Raw genomic sequence first — 26,748 nt, 5'->3', positions numbered from 1 at the left:
GTGGGCACATACCGTCACACCCAAGGGTACCATGGGGAAGGTTCTGCCTCTCCAGCAGGCACCATGGCAGCTGCAAGACAAAGCACTCCCAGGAACATTAATCCATGGAGCTTGGAACTTTCCCATCCCACCTGAGCCTTGCTATGGAGCATGGAAAGGAGTGAGATGGGGTGGGGTATGTGCTTTGCTGACACTTCCTGCTCCACGCTCTAGGGAAGAAAAGCCAGCTCGGAGTGGGAGATGGCATGAAGCCATCCCATGCTACATGAGCAGAAGAGGCTGGGTCAGGCCAGGGTGCCTTTCATATTCCCAGCCCAAGGCATGTGGGATTTCACAGCTCAGTTCCCAGCCTCTATGGGAAAGTGCCTCCATTTCCAAGTGAAGAGAGGGCCTGTCCTGAGGCAAATGCTGGAGGAGAGTTTCACAGAGGCAGGTGTATTACCCCCTCTAACTACCCACAGCTCAGGTGTGGCATGGAAGAGAGTGTGGCCTGAGGGCTCAGCTACAGCTAGGGAATAAGGCAGTCAGACCCGGTAGGGTCTGTAGTGGCTGGAAACAGCCACTAAGTGAGCAGCCAGGCATTTGGGGCACAGAGATATTGATGGAATGAGGAGGTGTCAGTGACTTACTCTGGGCCTGGGACTCCAGTTCCAGTTGCCTGTTGCTCTCTCTCTCCGCTTCCTCCTGTAGGTGCTTCTCCCGGGCTCTGAGCTCAGCCACCAGCTCCTGGTAACTCTTCCTACAGCAGAATCTCTTGTAAGCTGCTCAGAGAGAAGCTACAGTTAGAGCAGAGACTCCGCTGAAACAACAAGGCACAAGGACAGGGCAGGAGCAGCATCCTGTAGTGCCTGTGTGCCCAATACAGAGTCATACCAGAGAGACTGTGCACAGAGAAAGCTGTACCATGTCTCTCACCAGCACACCTATTGCTCACGATCCCATTGTTCTGCCAGGGACAGAAGCCAGGCTAGTAGGGCAGTGAGCACCTGGATCATACACTGCTGTCCTTCCCTAAGAAGATAATGACATTTGCTAGTCTCCCCTTCTGCTGGTGCTTCTCTCCAGCTTCCTATGACTTCTTACAATTCATCCCATCATTATAAGCTCATTAACCACTTCCCTGGACATCCACTTTACAGCGAGACCAGCTAGCTTGCACCTGCTCAGCTCTCCCTCATATGCCCCTTCCTGTCCACACTCAGACTGCCTTCCTGCTTATTGAAGGCTCTGAGCATTTGTTGTTCACACCACGAACACAAAGGGTTTGAGGTGCCTTAGCAATGGAGCCTTATCATGTTTTTCTGTCTCCAATGCCCTGGAATGCTATCGAAGGACCTTCTGTGATGAGAGAGAGGTTGGGGAAGGACTTCCGCCTCTGCTCCCAGCCTTGATATGCACTCTGGGTGGGAAGAGACCCTCCTGTCCCAATACTCACTCTTCTGGATGATTATTGCTGCCTTTTCCAAGCGGTCCATGCTCTTTGCCAGCAGTTCCTGGTGCCAGTACTTAAAAAAGAGGCGGGACTTCCTGTGGGGATGGGAGAGAATGCAAAGGCAATAGTAAGATATAGGACTCATTCCAGACCCCATCCCATCACTAGAACGGGCCCATCGTACATAAAAGGTGCCAGTTATTGCAGAGAGCTAGTCCCCACTCCACACATGCACACAGTACAGCACAGAGCCATCATGCTCAGCCCAGACCCATGTGCAGCAGTCCACACCTACCCACATCTCCAGTCTTTCAGCTCTGTACTCTGCAAAATCTCCAAGCAGCTAAGAAAGGAGGAGAAAAAAAATTAGTAAAAAGTCCCCTTCCACTTAGTGTAGCCAGAGACAGGCAACTCTTTGTACTTCATTGCACCCCTTGTGAAAGCTGGCTCCCAAATGGTAGATCTCACAGAATCACAGCTGGTGCAGGGGTTATGGTGGGGCTTGTTAGCAAACATGAATCCAGCCTTTGCCTCAGGAGGGTGATTCCCACAGATAAAGATCTTATTGTCAGAAGTTTTTTCCTTCCTAGTTCTGGGAAGTGCTCAAATCCCAGTGGATAAGTGCAGAACATGAACCTGGGTAGAGCACAACTATCAAAGGGCTAGTCGACACTAGAATCGCGATGCACTGCACGGTTGTAGCGTGCTAGTGTAGACAGTCCATGCCATTGATCGGTATAACTTACATCATTCGGGGGGTGGCTTTTCCACACCCTTGAGCAACTTAAGTTATACTGAAGTAAGCATTAGTGTGTACAAACCCTCAGTTTCATCTAACTACCCCTAGTTACACTCCTTGAGCCCCCTTAAATAATTTCTCTCCCTCTGTGGCATTTACACTCTTCATACATTTGTATCTGAATGGATTACTCCAGATAAGGCACTAAAGTCACATAGATGCTCCTTGCTGCCATTTTGCAGGGCAAACTTACGTTCAAGGTGTAAGAGTTGGTTCCATACTGGTTCAGACCAGGGTCCAGCTTACCTGGTATCTGGCCCATACCAAAGCTTCATGGGGAGTGTACAGAACACGTAATTTATGGAGTGATCCACCCCTACATTCCACTCCCAGCTTCTAGTAGTGAGAGGTCGCTCTGAGCATGGGGCTGCACCCCTGATCATCTTGTCTAATATAGCATTTCAGGGACCTAACCCCCATGAACTTATCCAGTTCTTTTTTTTAACCCAGTTATACTTTTGGTCATCATAACATTCCACGACAATGAGTTCCACAGGTTAACCATGCACTGTGTGAAAGAGTACTTCCTCTTGTTTGTATTAAACCTGCGCCCTATTAATTTCATTGATGACCCCTGTTTTTTGTATTGTGTTAAAGGGTAAATAACCCTTTTCTAGTCATTTTTTCCACTCATTCATGACTTTATAGACCTCTACCGTCACCCCCCTTAGTCGTCTCTTTTCTACGCTGAAAGATCTAATCTTTTAGTCTCTCCTTTTATGGAAGCTGCTCCATATCCTTGATAATCTTTGTTGCCCTTCTCTGAACATTTTCAAGATGGTGCAACCAGAACTGGACACAATATGACAGGTGTGGACACACCATGGATTTATGTAGAGGCATTAGGATATTTTCTATCCCTTTCCTAATAGTTCCTAACATACTGTTAATCATTTTGACCACTGCTGCTTCACATAGAGCAGACGTTTTCTGAGAACTATCCACAGTGACTCCAAGATCTCTTTCTTCAGTGGTAACAGCTAATTTTAAATCCAACATTGTGTAAGTATAGTTGGGATTATTTTTTCCAATGTAGATTACTTTGCACTTATCAATGTTGAATTTCATCTGCCATTTTGTTGTCCAATCACCAACTTTTATGCGATTCCTCTGTAACTCATTGCAGTCAGCTTTGGACTTAACTACTTTGAGTAATTTTGGATCAGCTGCAAACTTTGCCACTTCACTGTTCATCCGCTTTTCCAGATCATTAATGAATATGTACCTCTCCTCAGTCTCTCCCAGCCAGTGCCTGCTGTGTAAACATCTATCTTTCAGGTTACTTCTCTCTCACATGCAGTAATGTACATGTTTCTAGGTGGAAACATGCTGTATTACCTGCCCATCTCCCTCTAGAGCCTTTGTATCATCTCTATCCTCACTGGAGTTTGCAATTCCTCTCAATTTAGTATTATCTGTATGTTTCATTAACAGATTACACAAGGGGTGGAGGAGCCACTTGCTCCCAGACTCCATGATAGGGAGGTGCTCATTTCCTGGTCTCCCCTTGCCCCAAACTGAATAAGAGGGCTCCGACTAGCTGAGTGTTTCACACCTTTGCAATGAGCCATGGTTTTATCTGGTGGGGCAGGCAGGATGGGAGAAGGGTCTGTTTCCCAAGGGGCAGCAGGCAGGATCAGGCACTAGGACAGCAAGGATAGAGTAAACGGAAAGGGTTGGTTTACATCAAAAAAATTATGGGAGGACATCCCATCAAGAGACCCTGATGGGTGCCACTTCCCCTCCCCACATCCGTGGTATGTTTTGCTTGTTTTGACTTTAAGCTCTTAGGGCAGGGACTACATTCTCTCTCTAACCTGGGAGATATCCAAGACACTTTGGGGCACTTAATATAAACATTATAATCAATAAAAGCATACTCCTTTTCCGAGATATGAGATTCAAAAGCACCCCAGAATGGCAATCCCAAAACACCAAAAAACAAAAAAACAAAACCCCACCCCAAAGCATGACACACAAGCAAGTTGTCAATCAAAATGTAATAAACATGAAAGGTTAAGTCAGCAACTGTCTGAACAAAACATGACAGTCTGAAAGGGAGATAAGTAGCAGCAGACCCTAAATAACTACACACACACCTCCGATCACTGAGTTCAAGGAGCAGGAACTAGGAAAAGAACAGGGAGAGGAAGCAAGAAGGCAACATACACACCACATCATAATTTCCTTCTCTTCTCCCCAAAAGTTCAGTAGTACTTTGCTAGAGGCACCAGGTAATCCCAGAGCTGTAAATTATACCTCTAATTCAGCTCAGGAGGTGGATACTGTTACTGTGGTGCCAATTCCCAACTGCCCATGATCCCATCATACACAGAAAGAGTGTCCTCTTCCCTCTCTGTTCCCCTTTCACTAGGCAGAATATCTTGCCGGTTAAGAACATGTTCTATCTGTAGTAAATGCACTCACCATGTTCTGTACCCTGCAGCCCAGAAGATCACACCACTAGTATTGAAAACTCTTCCAGACCCAAGTCTAACATACACTGTTTGTCCAGGAAAGAACTCATGGAGTCTTGCATGGATACACCTGTTGAAACTCACATATTTCCTATTCACATCAGTCAGCTTTGGGGATGGCAAAGGGGTGGGATGAATCTTTCCTGTTAGCATAGACAAATGGTCCTCATAGGTCAGCTGAAGAACTGATAGAATGGGGTTTCTCCAGTACTTTCATGATGTGTACTCTGAATATCATAAATCATCACTCAATGTAATAGAATCATAGAATCATAGAATATCAGGGTTGGAAGGGACCCCAGAAGGTCATCTAGTCCAACCCCCTGCTCAAAGCAGGACCAATAGGGAAGGATGTATCTCAGTATTCCTCCAGTATGCAAGCTACAGGCTTCTTCCCAGTTCCCTGCAGTCTCTCCACTATCCCATTTCCTTGGGGATGGTACTCAGCAGATTTATAAATGTACTGGACCAATACTCATCAGAAAGCCTTCAAAACTCTCTTGATACAAAACAAGTCCCTGTGACACTGCACCCCATATTCTTCACGGTAATATTATAATTATATGATTATGACATAACCATAATGTATTTTATGCAAGATAGATCATGTCAGATATCACTGGAAAGGTTCTGATTTACTGAATAAGATTATCCTATTTGTATACATGTATCATTTTTGTATCTGAAGTTAGGAACGTTGTCTATGTAACTATTACAAATGTGTTTACAAATGGGGAACACCTACTAGGCAGAATGCAATCAGTCTAGATGGCTGGCTGGGAAGGGCCCATTCAAGTTAATGAACCATTAGGGAGAACAATAGGCCTTAGGAAAAGCTTATCTCCCACCCCGGAGCCTTCCAGAGGATGCTGTAAACAGGCTCTGACTCATAGAATCATAGAATATCAGGGTTGGAAGGGACCTCAGGAGGTCATCTAGTCCAACCCCCTGCTCAAAGCAGGACCAATCCCCATCTAAATCATCCCAGACAGGGCTTACTCAAGCCTGACCTTAAAAACTTCTAAGGAAGGAGATTCCACCACCTCCCTAGGTAACCCATTCCAGTGCTTCACCACCCTCCTAGTGAAAAAGTTTTTCCTAATATCCAATCTAAACCTCCCCCACTGCAACTTGAAACCATTACTCCTTGTTCTGTCATCTGCTACCACTGAGAACAGTCTAGATCCATCCTCTTTGGAACCCCCTTTCAGGGAGTTGAAAGCAGCTATCAAATCCCCCCTCATTCTTCTCTTCTGCAGACTAAACAATCCCAGTTCCCTCAGCCTCTCCTCATAAGTCATGAGTTCCAGCCCTCTAATCATTTTTGTTGCCCTCCGCTGGACGCTTTCCAATTTTTCCACATCCTTCTTGTAGTGCGGGGCCCAAAACTGGACACAGTACTCCAGATGAGGCCTCACCAATGTCGAATAGAGGGGAATGATCACGTCCCTCGATCTGCTGGCAATGCCCCTACTTATACATCCCAAAATGCCATTGGCCTTCTTGGCAACAAGGGCACACTGTTGACTCATATCCAGCTTCTCATGCACTGTAACCCCTAGGTCCTTTTCTGCAGAACTGCTGCCTAGCCATTCGGTCCCTAGTCTGTAGCGGTGCATGGGATTCTTCCGTCCTAAGTGCAGGACTCTGCACTTGTCCTGAACCTCTTCCGATTTCTTTTGGCCTAATGCTTAAATTTGTCTAGGTCCCTCTGTATCCTATCCCTACTCTCCAGCATATCTACCTCTCCTCCCAGTTTAATGTCATCTGCAGACTTGCAGAGGGTGCAATCCACGCCATCCTCCAGGTCATTTATGAAGATATTGAACAAAACCGGCCCCAGGACCGACCTTTGGGGCACTACGCTTGATACCGGCTGCCAACTAGACATGGAGCCATTGATCACTACCCGTTGAGCCCGACGATCTAGCCAGCTTACTATCCACCTTATAGTCCATTCATCCAGCCCATACTTCTTTAACTTGCTGGCAAGAATACTGTGGGAGACCATATCAAAAGCTTTGTTAAAGTCAAGGAATAACACGTCCACTGCTTTCCCCTCATCCACAGAACGAGTTATCTCGTCATAGAAGGCAATTAGATTAGTCAGGCATGACTTGCCCTTGGTGAATCCATGCTGACTGTTCCTGATTACTTTCCTCTCCTCTAAGTGCTTCAGAACTGATTCCTTGAGGACCTGCTCCATGATTTTTCCAGGGACTGAGGTGAGGCTGACTGCCTGTAGTTCCCGAATCCTCCTCCTTCCCTTTTTTAAAGATGGGCACTACATGAGCCTTTTTCCAATCGTCCGGGACCTCCCCCAATCTCCATGAGTTTTCAAAGATAATGGCCAATAGCTCTGCAATCACATCTGCCAATTCCTTTAGCACTCTCGGATGCAGCGCATCTAGCCCCATGGACTTGTGCTCGTCCAGCTTTTCTAAATAGTACCGAACCACTTCTTTCTCCACAGAGGGCTGGTCACCTCCTCCCCATGCTGTGCTGCCCAGTGCAGTAGTCTGGGAGCTGACCTTGTTCGTGAAGACAAAGGCAGATTCGTGGCTGCTAGGACCCTACACGGTCATGTGACCAGGTCACCTGGTACTGGACTCCATCTTGGAATACCAGTGTTTTTCCACTGATTGGCATGGGAACGAAGCTTGGAGACAAAGGGTTCCTGCCATATGCAAAAGCTAGTTAAGGCAGGTGAGTAACATCATCGTGGCTCTTCACAGATTCATAGATATTAAGGTCAGAAGGGACCATTATGATCATCTAGTCTGAGCTCCTGCACAATGCAGGCCACAGAATCTCACCCACCCACTCCTGCGAAAAACCTCTCACCTATGTCTGAGCTATTGAAGTCCTCAAATTGTGGTTTAAAGACTTCAAGGAGCAGAGAATCCTCCAGCAAGTGACCCATGTCCCATGCTACAGAGGAAGGCGAAAAACCTCCAGGGCCTCTTCCAATCTGCCCTGGAGGAAAATTCCTTCCCGACCCCAAATATGGTGATCAGCTAAACCCTGAGCATATGGGCAAGATTCACCAGCCAGATACTACAGAAAATTCTTTCCTGGGTAACTCAGATCCCATCCCATCTAACATCCCATCACAGGCCATTGGGCCTATTTACCATGAATATTTAAAGATCAATTAATTGCCAAATTCATGTTCTTCACTGACTCCCCACCCAAAGGCGACTCCTGAAAAACACCTGAGGAACAAGGACTGAACTGTGGGGAAGTGCTGGACCCAAGCTAAAGGGGAGTTTTAGCCTGTGAAAGGAACACCTGGGGTTTTTAAGCTGTAAGCAAGTGTGGGTGGCCCCTTAAGAATCTCTGCAGCCTGCTTGAATCATCGAGTGTGAGAATTTGCTAAATCATATCCTACCTATCTAGTATGTTAAGCTCAGTTTAGGGTTTTGTTTATTTAGAATCATAGAATCATAGAATTTAAGGGTTGGAAGGGACCCCAGAAGGTCATCTAGTCCAACCCCCTGCTCGAAGCAGGACCAAATCCCAGTTAAATCATCCCAGCCAGGGCTTTGTCAAGCCTGACCTTAAAAACCTCTAAGGAAGGAGAGATTTACTAGGTTATCTGCGTTGATCTGTTTGCTATCCCTTATAATCACTTAAAATCTATCTATCTTTTGCAGTTAATAAACTTATTTTTGCTTTGTCTAAAACCAGTGTGTGGGAATCATAACTTGGGCAGAAGGCTGTTGCATATCTTTCTCCACACTGAGGGAGGAGACAAATTTCATGAGCGTATACTGTACAGATCTCTGTACAGTGCAAGATGGTATAATTTTGGGCTTGCACTCCCCGCTCTGCAGTGTAATTGAGTAGCTGGGCTGTTCTTTAGCTGTAGCCTCCCCATGCAGAGCATTTGTATGTTCTGCAGCCGGGTGTGTCCCTACCTGTATGTGTGCTGGAGCCTGGGAGAGGCCTTGGCAGGCTGGTCACAGCAATACAGTGTAAAGGGAGCCCAGGCTGGTGGGTCAGGGAGGCTCAGTGGTACCCCAGTTCCAGGTAGCACTCCAGGGGAACCCGCCACAGTCCCATTTTCTGAAAGAAGGCTCTCTGGTAGGCCAAACATCACAAAGTGGTTAAGCAAGAGATGAGTTTCTTTGAGGAGCCTTGTGAAATTATGAATGCAAAGAAGTAATGTGAGTAACAGCCTATAACACTCAATAGCACGTAGCCATGCACTGCAATCAAGGGGCCAGGAATATCCACTGCAATTCTCTGCCATGGTCTATCTATGGCTACGATTATCAAAGGGGCTGGAGGAGCAGTAAGTTCTATGCACTGTGAAGGCTGAATATGCCTTCGCATGATGCTCAATGTCTGAGTGCAGCCCTAGCCACCAAGCATAACTACACAGAATCACCTTCGTCTTCATAACTCCCAAATGTCCTTCATGAGTCACATCCAGGACTGCATGTCGAATGAGGCTGGGATGATCATCCGTGCTCCTCTGCATAAGATATGTTGAGTAGCACATGTTTTCACTGTGAGCTCAGAACAAAATTTTGTAGAATATAGACAAAATTCTCTTAAGAACTGGGTCTATCCAACCCGTTTGTACAGCATGTATCACCTTGCACAGTTCAGCATCTTGAAGAGCAGCAGTCTGCCTTAAGTCAACTGGCAAGCTGTTCAGCAAAAAGCATAACACGTACCTTGCCATTTCTGCACACGAGGGTGCCAACCCATCAGAATTTCTTGAAAGAGTATCAGTAAGTAAATTAGATCTTTGTACCAAATGAAAACCAGTCATATTGCTGCAACCGATAACCCACTGCTGCAGCCTCATGTTCAGCATATCAACAGCCTTATGACAGAGGCCCAAAATAGGCAAATCAGTTTCTAAAGTAAAATGTTTTCCCAGTAAATAGACTTTGAAGCGTACAATAGCAAAAACCATCACCAAGAACTCTAGCTCAATCTGGGAATACTTTGCTTCTGTCACGGTGAGAGTACGGGATTAGTATATAACTGGCCATCCCACCTAGAACAGAACTGTGCCCAGACCCTGATTGCATACATCAATTTGAATCACTATGGGCTTCCTTGGATCAAAATGAGAAAGAGATCTGTTTTGTCTCTTTAGTCCAAACTAACCGTCCCTTGATTAGATCTCTCAGCAGCTTGGCAAGGGTACTAAAATTGGGCAGAACACGGCCACCTACTTCTTTTACTAGGCCAAGGAATGAACGTAAACCGCTACAATCTGTATGTTTCGGTAGCGAAGCTACAGCTTGTAGCCATTCAGATGTCAGTTTCACACCATCAGCTGACAGAGAATGCCACAGAAACTTTACAGCATCTTTCACAAAACTGCAGCTGGCCACATTCAACTTTATGCCAGCTTGTTGGAGTCGGGTTAGCACCTGGTCCAGATAAGCATTATGCTCAGGAAGGGTCTTATCAAAGACAAGAATGTCTTCCAAATAGCACCAGGCACGCTGGATATTACCAAAGAGCTGAGAGACCACTCTCAAATACTTCAAGGAGCAGAGACTAAACCAAAAGGGAGTCATTGATAGCAGTACCTCCCTAATGGCATGCTGAAAGCAAACTTCCAGACACAGGTATTTTCCAATAACCAGATCAGTAATCCAACACAGAGAAAATCTGGGATCCACTGACCCAACAGGTCACCTCTTTGAAGATTGGCAACTGAAACTGCTCACATTTCTCATATTTATTAAGAGCCCTAAAGTCTGTGAAATTGAATATCACCATTCTTCTGGTATACTATCACTGTGGATAAGCTTCAATCCATAGGCCCTTTCACCTCCCAAATGATATAATCAGTTTTCATGCATTGCAGTTCTGCTCAGATCTTGACAACAAGTATAGGAGGTACATCCTATAATTTGGTGTTCAAATCCAACAGCAAAGAGTATGCATAGCCCATGGATGGAACACTGTCATTGTTAAACAAATCATGGTGTCTCTGAAGGATACATTGGGTATCCCCTTCTAATCTAGCTGACATAACCACACCTGAGATATCCTGTGAGAGCTCATGCATGATACCAAATTGTAAGCACAAATCGTAGGACAATAATGGAACAACATTCACAGCATCGTCTTTAACAAGATAAAACTTTGCAGTCAAGGCTATGCCTTTGTAGAGCACAGAACACACAGTTTCACCCACTGTCTGCAAATACAAATTCCAGGCTTTTATAACCACTGTGGTTGGGCAAATGTCCAGATTATGAACTGACCCAAAAGGGAGAATGTTAACTGCAGCACCTGTATCCACCAGGCACCTCAGCAGTGTACCATTAATTTCTATGATATGAGAGATCAGTTCCAGTGCCTTTCCACATGAGAAGATTGTATTAAAGGCAACATTGGAGTCCCTGTATTGTATTCAAGGCAACAAGGTGGTCTCATGTGGCTTCACGTTCCCAATACAGAATCATAGAACCACAGGGTCAGAAAGGATCATCTTGTCTAACCCCGTGCCAAGATGCAGGATCTGTTGTGCCTAAGCCATCCAAGATAGTTGGCTACCCAGCCTTGTTTTGAAAACCTCCAGTGAAAGAGCTTCCATGACTTCCCTAGACAATATGCACTTCAGGCCTCTTCTTGTCATAGAATATTAGGGTTGGAAGAGACCTCAGGAGGTCATCTAGTCCAATCCCCTGCTCAAAGCAGGACCAACACCAACTAAATCATCCCAGCCAAGGCTTTGTCAAGCCAGGCCTTAAAAACCCCTAAGGATGGAGATTCCACCACCTCCCTAGGTAACCCATTCCAGTGCTTCACCACCCTTCTAGTGAAATAGTGTTTCCTAATATCCAAACTAGACCTCCCCCACTGCAACTTGAGACCATTACTTCTTGTTCTGTCATCTGCCACCACTGAGAACAGCCTAGCTCCATCCTCTTTGGAACCTCCTTTCAGGTAGTTGAAGGCTGCTATCAAATCCCCCCTCATTCTTCTCTTCGGCAGACTAAACAACACGAGTTCCCTCAGCCTCTCCTTGTAAGTCATGTGCCCCAGCCCCCAAATCATTTTCGTAGCTCTCCGCTGGACTCTCTCCAATTTCTCCACATCCTTTCTGTAGTGGGAGGAACAAAACTGGATGCAATACTTCAGATGTGGCCTCACCAGTACCGAATAGAGGGGAATAATCACTTCCCTCGATCTGTTGGCAATGCTTCTACTAATACAGCCCAAAATGCCATTGGCCTTCTTGGCAACGAGGGCACCCTGCTGATTCATATCCAGCTTCTCATCCACTGTAATCCCCAGGTCCTTTTCTGCAGAACTGCTGCTTAGCCAGTTGGTCCCAGGCCTGTAGCGGTGCATGGAATTCTTCTTTCCTAAGTTTAGGACTCTGCACTTGTCCTGCACTTGTCATGAACCAGTGTACAATGGCACACTAACTTAAAATGTCCTTTCTCTCTGCAAGCCCAGCACTCAGCAGTTCTAGCCAAGCAGGCAAAAAAATTGGCCAAGTGATCTGTACTACCACACAGACAATCTTCACTGCTGAGGCTGTGGAGCAGGAATATGTAGTGTCGTTTGACTCTGGGTGATGGAAGTACAATGAGCAGCTAATAGTTTAAGCACAGACACAAAGGTAGCAGCAGTCTGAGACACAGAACCTCTTTCAGCCTGAGTCCTCATATGCCTTGCTCTTGGTAACTGCAGAATCAAAAGTTAGGGTTCTAGCATCTTGCACCAGTAACCATTCACCAAGGTGGTCATTGGCTATGCCAACCACAAAAATATCCAAGAGCATGATCATCATAACATCCCCAAAAATCACAGTCCTGGGTCAACCACCATAAATAAATTCACATATGGTTTCATTAGGCTGCTGATGAGCTTCAAAAAATTGTTTTCCTCTTTAACAGAACAGAATCTCCAGTGTCAAAATACTCACTGAGATGCTGCACAGCTGCATCAAAAGAGGACTTGGGCTCCAGGAGTCCATCATAAATATCAATGCGATAACAACCTAAGCAGTTCTGCATCCGGGGTAATCTAGCAGCATGGGAGAGTTGCATGATCTGCACACAGTTCCAGAAATTCTGAATAAAGTATCACCATTCAACAACAGAAGGATGTACAGGCAGCATGGGTTACACAATAGAAGCACTCATTGCCATAATGTTATGCATAGATGCACCCCAGAATGACAATCCCAAAACAGCAAAAAATAAAAAAAATAAAAATGAAGGAAGACTCGCAGGTAAGTTGTCAAACAAAACATGTAATAGCCATGAACCAGTTAAGTCTGAACAAAACATAACAGTCTGAATGGCAGATAACTAGCAGCAGACACTGAGTAGATGCACACACCCAATGTTATACATGCACAAACACAGGAACTGGACCACTGAGTATAGAGAGTAGGAAGCAAGAAGGCAGCACACATACCCACAAACCAGATCATCAATAAAGAACTGGGGGGGGGGGGGGGAGGGGGGAGGGAGACCGACCAGAGCTGGACACTGCCCCATTATCAGTTTCCTCCTTCAGCCGGGTGTCTCTCCTCTATGTTTCAGAGTAACAGCCGTGTTAGTCTGTATTCGCAAAAGGAAAAAAAGAGTAATTGTGGCACCTTAGAGACTAACCAATTTATTTGAGCATAAGCTTTCGTGAGCTACAGCTCACTTCATCGGATGCATACTGTGGAAACTGCAGAAGACATTATATACACAGAGACCATGAAACAATACCTCCTCCCACCCCACTCTCCTGCTGGTAATAGCTTATCTAAAGTGATCATTCTCCTTACAATGTGTATGATAATCAAGCTGGGCCATTTCCAGCACAAATCCAGGTTTTCTCACCCTCCCCCCCGCCACCCACAAACTCACTCTCCACAGTATGCATCCGATGAAGTGAGCTGTAGCTCACGAAAGCTCATGCTCAAATAAATTGGTTAGTCTCTAAGGTGCCACAAGTACTCCTTTTTCTTTCTCCTCTATGTGACAGAGTTCCTATCCAAGCCAATGTGAATTATTTGAGGGAGAAAGGTTCCATACATAACTGTATCAAATGCTTTTACCAAACTCCAAATCACTATGTCTAGGTACTTATAATCCCTTCATCGCAAGATCCCTTCCCACGCTACTCCCTTCACCTATTCAGTTTGCAATTCCTTCACAACAGCAATCAAGTTGATTTAGCAAATTTTGCTCTTCAGAAATTTCCTGTGTTGTTCTTTACTCATGACTACAGGGAGCAGAGAGGAAGGTTCTTACCTTTCCTGTGTGAGTGGGACATCTGGTTTAATTAGGAGAATTCGGTATCTGTCAGAAACAAACCAAATTTAACAACAAGGGAGAGATAAATCTCTGATGCCCTGAGCTGATCCAGTGTCCCTATTACAGCAAGGATGACTGCAAATCAGTACCCGTCCACTTCCTCCTCCTGCACCACACATACCATACCCACAGTCTTAGGTCCTTTTCACACTTTTTAATCAGGTCGTTTCACTCACTGTTGATCAGAATGGCATTTCCCTCACCCCATTATTGGAATCACTTCCCTACCGATCTTCATCAAACAACATTTCATGATTTTAACAAACCTTTCTGCAAATTCCTCAAAACAGGGTCTCCAGGAAAAGCCGTTTCGCCGAATCCGGATGGTTTCCAGCAATCCATTGTACCTGAGCTGAGGTGAGAGCACAATAAGGTTCAAAAAGAGGTTAACAGATTTTACGGCCAGAAGGGACGATTATGATCGTCTAAGTCTGGCCTCCGGCACAGCATAGGTCAAAGAAGTTCATGCAGATATTCCTGTAACCAGACCAATAACTTCTGGTTGATCTAGAGACATCTGTTGGAAAAGTCATACAGCAAAACAACATTTCCAATAAGTTCTTGGAATGTATTTGGGACAAATTTGTTTCAGAAAGTGGAGAAAATAACCAGGTGGGTCAGCCTTTTTATACTTCATTTTGACCAGCAGGGAGGAACTGACTGTGAATTTGAAGGTGGAACGCAACTGGGGGAAAGTGAACATGAAATCATAGATTTCATGATTTGAAAGAAAGGAAGAAGTGAGAGCAGCTGAATAAGGACAATAGACTTCAAAAAAGCAGACATCAACAAATTCAGAAAAGTGGTAGGGTAAGGTCCATGGGAAGAAAATCTAAGGGATATAGGAGATCAGGAGAGCTGGCATTTTCTCAAGGAGACAATATTAAAGACACAACTGCAAACTATCCCAATGTGAAAAATAGGAAGAATAGGAAGAAACCAAGATGGCTCCATCAGGAGACCTTGAATGAATGACCTAAAAATAAAAAAAGCATCCTACAAAAAGCAGAAACATGGATGAACTGCTAAGGAGGAGAACAAAATAATAGCGTAAGCATATAGGAAAAAATCAGAAAGGCTAAATCACCAAATGAGTTATACCTAGCAAAGGACATCAAATGCAATAAGAAGAGGTTCTTTAAATACATTAGGAACAAGAGAAAGATGAAGGAAAGTGTAGGTTCTCTACTTACCCAGGAAGGAGAGCTAATAAAAATAGGACATCAAGAAGACTGATGCGTTCAATCCCTATATTGCTTCAGTCTTCACTAAACAGGTTAACGGTGACCAGACGCTCCACACAATTAATATTAACAATAAGGGGAAGGATTGCAAGCCAAAACAGGGAAAGAAGAGGCTAATGAATATTTAGACAAGTCAAAGGTAATGAGGTCAGCAAGGCCTGATGAAATTCATCCTAAGGTACTTAAGGAACTAGCAGAAGCAATCTTGGAACATGAGAAATTATCTTCAGGAACTCCTGGAGAATGGCTGAGGTCCAGAGAAGGGCAAACATAGCACCTATCTTTAAAAATGGAAACAGAGAGGACCCAAGGAATTACAGACCAGTTGGCCTAACTTCAATACCTGGAAAGATACTGAAAAAAAGTATTAAACAATTTGTCAGGACGTTGAGTTATAAAAAGGTGTTATAAGGAATAACCAGAATGGATTTTTCAAACACATATCATGCCAAACCAACCTAATTTCCTTCTTTGGCAGGGTTACCAGCCTAGTGGATACAGGGGTAAGCAGTAAACATGATATATAGTACTTTGCACTTGTCTTTATTGAATTTCATCGTGTTTCTTTCAGGCTTATTCTCCAGGTTGTCAAAGTCACTTGGAATTCTAATCCTGTCCTTGAAAGTTCTTGCAACCCCTCCCAGCTTGGTGTCATCCACAAATTTTAGAAGCTTACTCTCCTATTATCCAAGTCATTAATGAAAATATTGACTAGTACCAGACCCAGGACTGACTCCCATGGAACCCCACTTGAGACATCCTCCCAGTTTGATTGAACTATTGATAACCACTCTGAGTGTAGTCTTTCAACCACTTGTGAACCCACCTTATAGTAGTTTTATCTAGACCCATTTCCCTAGGTTTTTTTAGAAGAATATTACATGGGATTATGTCAAAAGCCTTACTAAACTCACCAAAGGCTCTTATGTAAATTAAGTTGTCATGGGATAAGAGGGAAGATCCCTTCATGGATTGAGAACTGGTTAAAAGACAGGGAACAAAGGGTAGGAATAAATGGTAAATTTTCAGAATGGAGAGGGGTAACTAGTGGTGTTCCCAAGGGTCAGTCATAGGACAATCCTATTCAACTTATTCATAAATGATCTGGAGAAAGGGGTAAACAGTGAGGTGGCAAAGTTTGCAGACGATACTAAACTGCTCAAGATAGTTAAGACCAAAGCAGACTGTGAAGAACTTCAAAAAGATCTCACAAAACTAAGTGATTGGGCAACAAAATGGCAAATGAAATTTAATGTGGTGTGACAGGTCAGGCCGGATGGCTACAGGAGAGTGATAGAAGGCAGATATATTAGCCCCAGGTTAAGTAGGTCCCTTTTCCCTGGGTAAGGTAACAGGGACGGTTCCAGAACAATCAGGAATTTTCTGGAAACAATTAAGGTAGACAGGCTGATTAGAACACCTGCAGCCAATCAAGAAGCTGCTAGAATCAATTAAGGCAGGCTAATCAGGGTACCTGGGTTTAAAAAGGAGCTCACTTCAGTTTGTGATGTGCGTGCGAGGAGCTGGGAGCAAGAGGCTCAAGAAGCTGAGAGTGAGAAGGCATACTACTGGAAGACTGAGAAGTACAAGCATTATCAGACTTCAGGAGGAAGGGCTTGTGGTGAGAATAAAGAAGGTGTTGGGACGAGACCATGGGGAAGCAGCCCAGGGAGTTGTAGCTGTCACGCAGCTGTTACAGGAGTCACTGTAGACAGCTGCAATCCACAGGACCCTGGGCTGGAAACCAGAGTAGAGGGGGGGCCCGGGTTCCCCCCATACCTCCCTACTTGATACTGGAGGAGTTGAACTGGACTGTGAGTTCCACCAAAGGGGAAGGTCTCTGGCCTGTTCCCTGATCCACTAGGTGGATCAGCAGAGACTGCAAGGATTGTTCTTCTTCTTTTCCCCATGCTGGCCAGTGATGAGGCTAACTGAGTGAAGGGCAGGTTTGAGCCACGAAAGTGGTCAAACTGAGGGCTGCCGTGAACCTCTGAGGCGAGGAAATCCGCCAATAAGCGCAGGACCCACCAAGGCAGAGGAGGAACTTTGTCACAGTGGATAAATGTAAAGTAATGCACATTGGAAAAAATAACCCCAACTATACATACAATATGATGGGGGATAATTTAGCTACAACTAATCAGGAAAGAGATCTTGGAGTTATCGTGGATAGTTCTTTGAAGACATCCATGCAGTGTGCAGCGGCAGTCAAAAAAGCAAACAGGATGTTAGGAATCATTAAAAAAGGGATAGAGAATAAAACGGACAATATCTTATTGCCCTTATATAAATCCATGGTGCACTCACATCTTGAATAACTGCATACATATGTGGTCTCCTCATCTCAAAAAAGACATACTGGCATTAGGAAAGATTCAGAGAAGGGCAACTAAAATGATTAGGGGTTTGGAACGGGTCCCATATGAGGAGAGATTAAAGAGACTAGGACTTTTCAGCTTGGAAAAGAGGAGACTAAGGGGTGGACATGATAGAGGTTTATAAAATCATGAGTGGTGCGGAGAAAGTGAATAAAGAAAAGTTATTTACTTGTTCCCATAAGAACTAGGGGCCACCAAATTAAATTAATGGGCAGCAGGTTTAAAACAAATAAAAGGAAGTTCTTCTTCACACAGCACACAGTCAACCTGGGGAACTCCTTGCCTGAGGAGGTTGTGAAGGCTAGGACTATAACAGGGTTTAAAAGAGAACTAGATAAGTTCATGGAGGTTAAGTCCATTAATGGCTATTAGCCAGGATGGGTAAGGAATGGTGTCCCTAGCCTCTGTTTGTCAGAGGGTGGAGATGGATGGCAGGAGAGAGATCACTTGATCGTTACCTGTTAGGTTCACTACCTCTGGGGCACCTGGCATTGGCCACTGTCGGCAGACAGGATACTGGGCTGGATGGACCTTTGGTCTGACGCAGTATGGCCATTCTTATGTTCTTAAAGTGTTAGGGCATTCAGGCTGTATTCAATTTTTTTTCTTGATCACCAAATTTTAGTATTAAATGTTATTTTCCCTCTATAAACTCCCCATTTTATTCTGAGTCATTGTTGGCATGTCTGGATGAGCAAATTGATATGGCCCTTGCCCGTGCCGCTTCCCGCAGCCCCCATTGGCTTGGAATGGCGAACAGCGGCCAGTGGGAGCTGCAATTGGCTGAACCTGCAGACGGTGCAGGCAAACAAACCGTCCTGGCCCGCCAGCAGATTTCCCTGACGGGCCGCATGCCAAAGGTTGCTGATCCCTGAGCTAGAGCTAAAAATTCTTCCATGTTTTATGAGATGGTAGCCTCAGGCACTGGTAGAGACACTTCAGTTGAGGAACCCTATATTAATGATGACACCTGGATAGTATATTTTGGCCAGGTCTTTAATGATTCACCCAAACCAGCTTTTTTAAATCTAATTTTACTATAGTTGATGCAATGAGGAATCCTCGGTCTGATTTACCACTCTGGTCTCCAGTAACGGACAGTGAAGTATAGTAATTTATTTTAGTCCAACAACAGAAAAAAGCTTCAGGGGAAGATTTTTCTCCCTGCTGAAATTTTTCAGGAGAATCTTAATTGGTGGTCTTGGCTAAATTATATACAGTTGTTAATCATACTTGATTGATTCCGTCTAACTGGAAGTCCAGTACTGTAGTTCCTATTTTATTTTTTAAAAGGGAATAGAAAGAATCCTGCTTCTTACAGACCTAGTAGTCTGATAGATGTGGCAGGGAAAATTTATTCCAGATTTGTAATGGGCGACAGGGTTGGATCACTTGGTGATTACATGTTCTGTTCATTCCCTCTGGGGCACCTGGCATTGGCCACTGTTGGAAGACAGGATACTGGGCTAGATAGTCCTTTGGTCTGACCCAGTATGGCTGTTCTTGTGGTCTTAAGATAGTAAGGTAATAAGTAACAGTCAGCATGGATTTGTCAAGAACAAATTGTGTCAAACCAACCTAATTGCTTTCCTTGACAGGGTAACAAGCTTTGTGGATGGGGGGGAAAGCAGTAGATGTGGTATATCTTGACTTTAGCCAGGCTTTTGATACTGTTTCACATGCCCTTCTCATAAACAAACTAGGGAACTATAAGCTAGATGGAGCTACTATAAGATAGGTGCATAACTGGTTGGAAAACTGTTCCCAGAGAGTAGTTATCAGTGGTTCACAGTCAAGCTGGAAAGGCACATCAAGTGGGGTCCTGCAGGGATCGGTTCTGGGTCTGGTTATGTTCAATATCTTCATCAATGATGTAATTCAGCAGTGTCCAATATGTTCGCCACTAGCCACATGTGGCTAATAGGCTATTGAATTGTGGCTAATACATGTGGCTTTTTAATAATGTGGCTAATAAGAAAAATTCAAAACCACTGATTTGATTACTACTCTGGACTGAGGAAAAAGCTAAGTATTATCTTTTGGGATGGTGACAAAATTTCTTTTTGAGACAAAAGAGGTAAAAACGAGCATTCTTTCAGCAGCTGGAAAATTCTACAGTCCAAAAGGTACTGAGGTAGGTGTTCCAACTCTCCAGATTTACATGGGGAAAAGATAAGATGTGAAGGAACTTTTCTTTGTTTGCCTTATGGGACAGCAGTTTCTATGGTTTTGAATCTTAACTGAGTATCTGCCTTACATAAATATGGGTTTTATAAAAACATAAGTTGTCTTCAAAGTAGAAAACCAAAAGGCAAACTTAGAATCATGAATCATAGCCAGATCTTCTTCACAGTATCTGTCATTGTCTGTTTGACTAGTTGATTATGTTGATTAAAAGATATCAACACTAAGAGAGAAACCCAACCTATCTATAATAAATTGAAAGGTCTTATACCATGGAAATAAGGAGTACACAGGTTGTTCCTCCAGCTCCTGAAGGCAAAGACAGGGCCATCTATAATCTGGAAGAGCACAGATCTTAGACCAAAATTTAAGAAAAGCAGTACAGGCTCTACTACTTAAGAAAGAACACCCACCTCAGCATATAAAAAGTGAAAGTCTCCTCAGAAAATTATTTTGAACAATCCCTAAGGCCGAAATATGGCCCTATGCCAAACTCTGGCCCCATATGGTGACAGGTTTCAGAGTGGTAGCCGTGTTAGTCTGTATCAGCAAAAACAACGAGGAGTCCTTGTGGCACCTTAGAGACTAACAAATTTATTTGTGCATAAGCTTTTGTGGGCTAGAACCCACTTCATCAGATGCATGGAGTGGAAAATACAGGAGCAGGTATAAATACACAGCACATGAAAAGATGGAGTTGCCTTACCAAGTAGGAGGTCAGTCTAACAAGACAATTCAATTAACAGTGGGATACCAAGGGAGGAAAAATCACTTTTGTAGTGGTAATGAGCATGGCCCATTTCAAACAGTTGACAAGAAGGTGTAAGTAACAGTAGGGGGAAATTAGTATGGGGGAAATTAGGTTTTGTAATGACCCAACAACTCCCAGTCTTTATTCAGGCCTAATTTGATGGTGTCCAGTTTGCAAATTAATTCCAGTTCTGCAGTTTCACGTTGGAGTCTTTTTGAAGTTTTTTTGTTGAAGATTTGCCACTTTTAGGTCTGTTATTGAGTGTCCAGGGAGATTGAAGTGCTCTCCGACTGGTTTTTGAATGTTATAATTCCTGATGTCAGATTTGTGTCCATTTATTCTTTTGCGTAGAGACTGTTCGGTTTGGCCAATGTACAGGGCAGAGAGGCATTGCTGGCACATAATGGCATATATATATCACATAGGTAGACGTGCAGGTGAATGAGCCCCTGATGGTGTGGCTGATGTGGTTAGGTCCTATGATGGTGTCCCTTGAATAGTCCCTTGGTAAGGCATCTCCATCTTTTCATGTGCTGTGTATTTATACCTGCTACTGTATTTTCCACTCCACGCAGCTGATGAAGTGGGTTCTAACCCACTAAAGCTTATGCCCAAATAAATTTGTTAGTGTCTAAGGTGCCATAAGGACTCCTCATTGTTTTTGGCCCCATAGAACATGTGTGATCTTATTTTAGCCTTAAAAGTCTTAGTTCTGGGCGACTCTGTTCTCATCATATGAGCAGGTAAAACAGAGCACCCCTTGAGCAGAGCTAAGGGCCATTTTGTTTTATAGAATCGTAGGACTGGAAGGGACCTCGGGAGGTCATCTAGTCCGGTCCCCTGCACTCATGGGAGGACCAAGCATTATCTAGACCATCCCTGACAGGTGTCTGTCCAACCTATTCTTAAAAACCTCCAATGATGGAGCTTCCACCACCTCAGTAGGCAATTTATTCCAGTGTTTAATCACCCTGACTGTTAGGAAGTTTTCCCTAATGTGAAACCTAAACCGCCCATACTGCAATTTAAGCTCATTGCTTCTTGTCTTATCCTCAGAGGTTAATGAGAAAAATTTTTCTCCCTCCACCTTGTAACAACCTTTTATGTGCTTGAAAACTGTTATCGTTTCCTCCCTCAGTCTTCTCTTCTCCAGACTAAACAAACCCAATATTTTCAATCTTCCTTCATAGGTCATGTTTTCTAGACCTTTCATCATTTTTGTTGCTCTTCTCTGGACTTTCTCCAAATTTGTCCACATCTTTCCTGAAATGTGGTGCCCAGAACTGGACACAAGACTCCAGCTGAGGCCTAATCAGCGTGGAGTAGAGCGGAAGAATTACTTCTTGTGTCTTACTTACATCACTCCTGCTAAGACATCCCAGAATGAGGTTTGCTTTTTTTGCAAGTGTTCCACTGTTGACTCATTTAGCCTGTGATCCACTATGACCCCCAGATCCCTTTCTGCAGAACTCCTTCCTAGACAGTCATTTCCCATTTTGTATGTGTGCATCTGATTGTTCCTTCCTAAGTGGAGTACTTTGCATTTGTCCTTTTTGAATTTCATCCTATTTACTTCAGACCATTTCTCCAGTTTGTCCAGATCATTTTGAATTTTCATCCTATCCTCCAAAGCACTTGCAAACCCTCCCAGCTTGGTATCATCCACAAACTTTATAAGTGTACTCTGTATGCTATTATCTAACTCACTGATGAAGATATTGAACAGAACCGAACCCAGAACTGATCCCTGTGGGACCCCACTCGTTATGCCCTTTCAGCATGACTGTGAACCACTGATAACTACACTCTGGGAATGATTTTCCAACCAGTTATTCACCCACCTTATAGTAGCTCCATCTAGATTGCAATTCCCTAGTTTGTTTATGAGAAAGTCATGCGAGACAGTATCAAAACCCTTACTAAAGTCAAGATATACCATATCTATCGCTTCCCCCCATCCACAAAGCTTGTTACCCTGTCAAAGAAAGCTATCAGGTTGGTTTGACACGATTTGTTCTTGACAAATCCATGCTGTTACTTATCACCTTATTATTTCTAGATGTTTGCAAATTGATTACTTAATTAATTTGCTCCATTATCTTTCCGGGTACAGAAGTTAAGCTGACTGGTCTTTAATTCCCTGGGTTGTTCTTATTTCCCTTTTTATAGATGGGCACTAGATTTGCCCTTTTCCAGTCTTCTGGAATGTCTCCTGTCTTCCATGACTTTTCAAAGATAATTGCTAATGGCTCAGATATCTCCTCAGTCAGCTCTTTGAGTATTCTAGGATGCATTTCATCAGGCCCTGGTGATTTGAAGACATATAACTTGTCTAAGTAATTTTTGACTTGTTCTTTCCCTATTTTAGACTCTGATCCTTCCTCATTTTCACTGGCATTCACTATGTTAAACGTCAAACGGCCACCAACCTTCTTGGTGAAAACCGAAACAAAGAAGTCATTAAGCATCTCTGCCATTTCCACATTTTCTGTTATTGTCTTTCCCCCCTCATTGAGTAACGGGCCTACTCTGTCCTTGGTCTTCCTCTTGCTTCTAATATATTTGTAGAATGTTTTCTTGTTTCCTTTTATGTCCCTAGCTAGTTTGATCTCGTTTTGTGCCTTGGCTTTTCTAATTTTGTCCCTACATACTTGTGTTATTTGTTTATATTCATCCTTTGTAATGTGACAGATTTTCTACTTTTTGTAGGACTCTTTTTTGTGTTTTAGATAATTGAAGATCTCCTGGTTAAGCCAGAGTGGTCTCTTGCCATACTTCCTATCTTTCCTATGCAGTGGGATAGTTTGTTCTTGTGCCCTTAATGTCTCTTTGAAAAACTGCCAACTGTCTTCCATTGTTTTTCCCCTTAGACTTGCTTCCCATGGGATTTTACTGACCCGAAAGACAGTTCTCCTCAGAAGAGAGCTATCACCTCAGTCGGGAAAGTACCATCTGAGGTTGGGATCTTGAATCCCAGCAACAGCATGCAGCCAACTGTGCATCTTACTAGGGGGCTGGGAGTGGGATCTCTAGTGCTAGTGCCCTGGGAGGCAGATCCTGCTGTAATTAGGAAAAGTGGTAGAGGGAGGGCTGGAGTATGAATTTTGGTGCCAGAGTCCTGGAGTGTGAAGAAGAACCCTAAACACTCAGAGTTTAAGTGGAGAAAGAGCTATGCCTTCTCTGCTCCCTGCCCCCGTCATTGCCCCTCCTGCTGAAAGAATAAGCTTTCAGTATTCATTCAAGCCATTCAGTCTTCAAACCCCACCCTCACAATGGGGTTTGTCCTGCACAGTCCCAGCTGTATCCAGCCCCCTGCTCTGTCACAGGTCTGGTTCCTAACAGGACCTGGTTGAAGGGATGCTGAGCCCCTCACTCACCTGCTCCAGCACCACTTGGCTGTCAACCACGCCCGGCTCCTTCTGGCTGTTCGGTTTGATGCAGCGCACAAAGTGTGGGTTAGCAGAGTACATTCGCTCCATCAGCACGGATAGTGAATGCTAGCAGGAGGCGGTGACACAGGTCAGCAAATGCCAAATAATTTCCTGATTTTTGGCTCATTACAACAATCTGTAACCCACTCACCCTCCTTTGTTCTAGGACTATAGAGGTGTCAACTGGCCACTTCATTCTGAATGGCCTTTTGCAACATGTGAACTCCTTATCTGTACCAACTTGTAGTTAGCTGTGACACTCTGAGTACATTGCTTCTGTGTCAGCTTGAAACTGAAAGCTTGCTTCTTTCGCCAACAAATACTAATATCAATAACATTACCTCAACCATGGGTGGCTGGCATCATAGGCATGGGAAGACTGTACCTTCACAAAAAGTCTGACACGTCCCTGCCCATGCTCCACCTCCAGGACCAGGGCCAGATTAACCTTTGTGGGCCATGTGCCAAACATATTTGTGGGGCCCCATGGGGGCAAAGGAGCATGGCGTGGGGAGGTCGGTCCCCAGAGTGAGAGGCTAGTCAGGGGCAATGGGGCATAGCATGGTGGGGCTGGCCCTGCTCCACCCAGCCCAGTGCAAGTGCACTGTATACAAACCGGAAGTTGCCAGATGCACACTGGCCCGCCCAGCCCTGTGCTGCCAGCGTGGCCCTTCCCCTCAGGGGTGGGCCCATGCCACGCCACACAGTCTCCGACTCCCTATGCCCAGCGTCCCCCGGAACTGCTATGCCCAGCGGCCCCCCACATAGACCCTCCATCACAAATGCACAGCGGCCTGCACACTACCACCCCTGCCCAGCACCCCCCACACACAGCCGCACCACTGCTGCCCAATGCACTTCCCCATAGCCCACCACTACAACTACACAGCCCCCCACTCAGACCCCACACTGCCCAGCATCCCAACACACAGACCTCCCCCACCGTCCCCCCAATGGGCCCTCCACTGGCCAGCAGTCCCCGCCCCCCCGACACCTCCAGAGACCCACTCCTTCACACCCTGCCCCCTGGCCACACTCACCGGCCCTGCTGGAAGGTGGCGGCATCTGCCAGGCTGAGCTGGCAGCGCATCCGGGGCCGGTTCAGTGCCAGGCTGGGGAAATCACTCCAGCCTCTCAGGAGTGGCGCGATAAGCCAGGCCAGGGTCTGCCCCTGCCCTGGCCAGACTCCCTCAGGACCCACTTGTCTGGAGATAGGGTGACCATACATCCCCATTTGGCAGGGACAGTTCCCTTTTTAAGCTCTGTCCTGGCCTTCTTGTCTTTTTTGACAAAAATGGACATTTATCCCATTTGCTCTCGCCAACTAATTAGTTGGCGAGAGCAATGAACAAATGCCCAGTTTACAAAAAAAGTCCGGTGCCCCCCCCAGCAGGGCGTGGAGGAACATGCATGTGGGGGGTGGCGACGTGTGGTGTCAGGGGGTCAACCCCAGCCCCAACCCCAGCCAGAATGGAGCTTGTGGGGGTTAGGGGCCAGCCCCAGCCCCCAGCAGCAGTGCGGAGAGGGTGTCAGCTCCAGCTCCTGTCACTTGTGCAGGGAGCTGGGGCGAGGGAGGGGTCAGCCCCTGTCCTGGCAATGGCATGCAGAGCTTGAGGAGTGGGGAGTCAGCCCCTGGCTGCGGCGTAGGGAGCTGTGCGGGAAAGGTCAGCCCCAGTGGCGGATTTAGAGTTAGTGGAGCCCTGTGCTCAGCTTCATTTTTGGGGCCCCTTCTTGGGACCCAGCCAAGAAAAAGAACATTTGCTCTTATCCCCCCCCCACCCTCGTTTTTCATTCTTTTTTTCTTCATCCTCCTCCTATAAGTAATAGCAAGTAAATGAAAATGAAGTGAGGTACCTTGATTGTTCTCGTCATCTAACTCATTTTTCCAAAGACCACTTGAAAATCGTTGGGGGTCTCGGCAAACCACAATGATCTTTCCAAATATTGTTTGTACTGTTAGCTAACTATTGTAAAGCTCTTTGGATAAGAATGCTTTATAAAAAAATGTCGGGGTGCGGGGTCTGGCCAGGACTTAGGGTGCGGGAGGGGGCTCAGGGCTGGGGGTGCAGGGTCTGGGAGGGAGTTAGGGTGAGGGAGGGGGCTCAGGGTTGGGGTGTGGAGTGCTGACCTGGGGCAGCTCCCATTTGGTGCGAGGGGTGCAGGTGGGGATGTGGGGAGGGGTGTGGGAGTCAGGGTGGGGAGGGGGCTGGGGGTGTGAGAGAGGGGTGCAGGAGTCAAGGCTGGGGATGCAGGGTCTGGGAGGGAATTAGGGTGCAGGAGCGGGCTGGGGTGCAGGGTCTGGCCAGGAGTTAGGATGCAGGAGGGGGCTCAGGGTTGGGGCAGGAGGTTGGGATGAGAAGCGCTTACCTGGGGCAGCTCCTGTTTGGTGCGACGGGTGCAGGTGGGAAAGTGTGTGTGGGGGGGTGTTGCAGGAGCTCCTGTTTGGGGCTCAGGGTGGGGATGGGGATGTGGGGGGGGGTGCAGGAGTGAGGGCATTGGGGGCTGGGTATATGGGGGGTGCAGGAGTCAGGGCACGGGGCTAGGGAAGTGTGAAGGGGTGTAGGAGTCAGGGCAGGGGGCTGAGGGTGTTGGTTGGGGTCGTGGGGGTTTTCCCAGCCCCCTGCTCTGAGCAGCTCATGGCAGGGGGCTAGAGGGGGTATGTGTCGGGGGAGTGCAGGGCCCCACCTTTGCTCAGCCCTGCCCCAATTCCACCCCCTTCCCAAGGCCCTGCCCCTGCCTCTTCTCCG

At 45.6% G+C, this 26,748-nt stretch overlaps 1 protein-coding gene across 3 annotated transcripts in view; it reads right to left on the bottom strand.

The window, feature by feature from the left end:
* Positions 1–26,748, bottom strand: part of LOC125629277 (myosin-IIIb) — a 168,081-nt gene that overhangs the window by 57,640 nt on the left and 83,693 nt on the right. For all 3 annotated transcript variants that reach the window (XM_048834643.2, XM_048834642.2, XM_075128285.1), the window contains exons 18-23: positions 23,948–24,067; positions 14,280–14,365; positions 13,951–13,998; positions 1,728–1,775; positions 1,436–1,527; positions 630–761 (exon numbers count right to left, since the gene is read on the bottom strand). In XM_048834643.2, coding sequence (XP_048690600.2) covers positions 630–761; positions 1,436–1,527; positions 1,728–1,775; positions 13,951–13,998; positions 14,280–14,365; positions 23,948–24,067 — 526 coding nt within the window. The remainder of the gene's footprint in view (positions 1–629; positions 762–1,435; positions 1,528–1,727; positions 1,776–13,950; positions 13,999–14,279; positions 14,366–23,947; positions 24,068–26,748) is intronic.

This window comes from Caretta caretta, chromosome 5, assembly GCF_965140235.1.
Source record: "Caretta caretta isolate rCarCar2 chromosome 5, rCarCar1.hap1, whole genome shotgun sequence".
Lineage (NCBI taxonomy): Eukaryota > Metazoa > Chordata > Testudines > Cheloniidae > Caretta > Caretta caretta.
The sequence above is the reverse complement of the archived record's forward strand: the minus strand, read 5'-3'. Positions and strand labels throughout refer to the sequence as shown.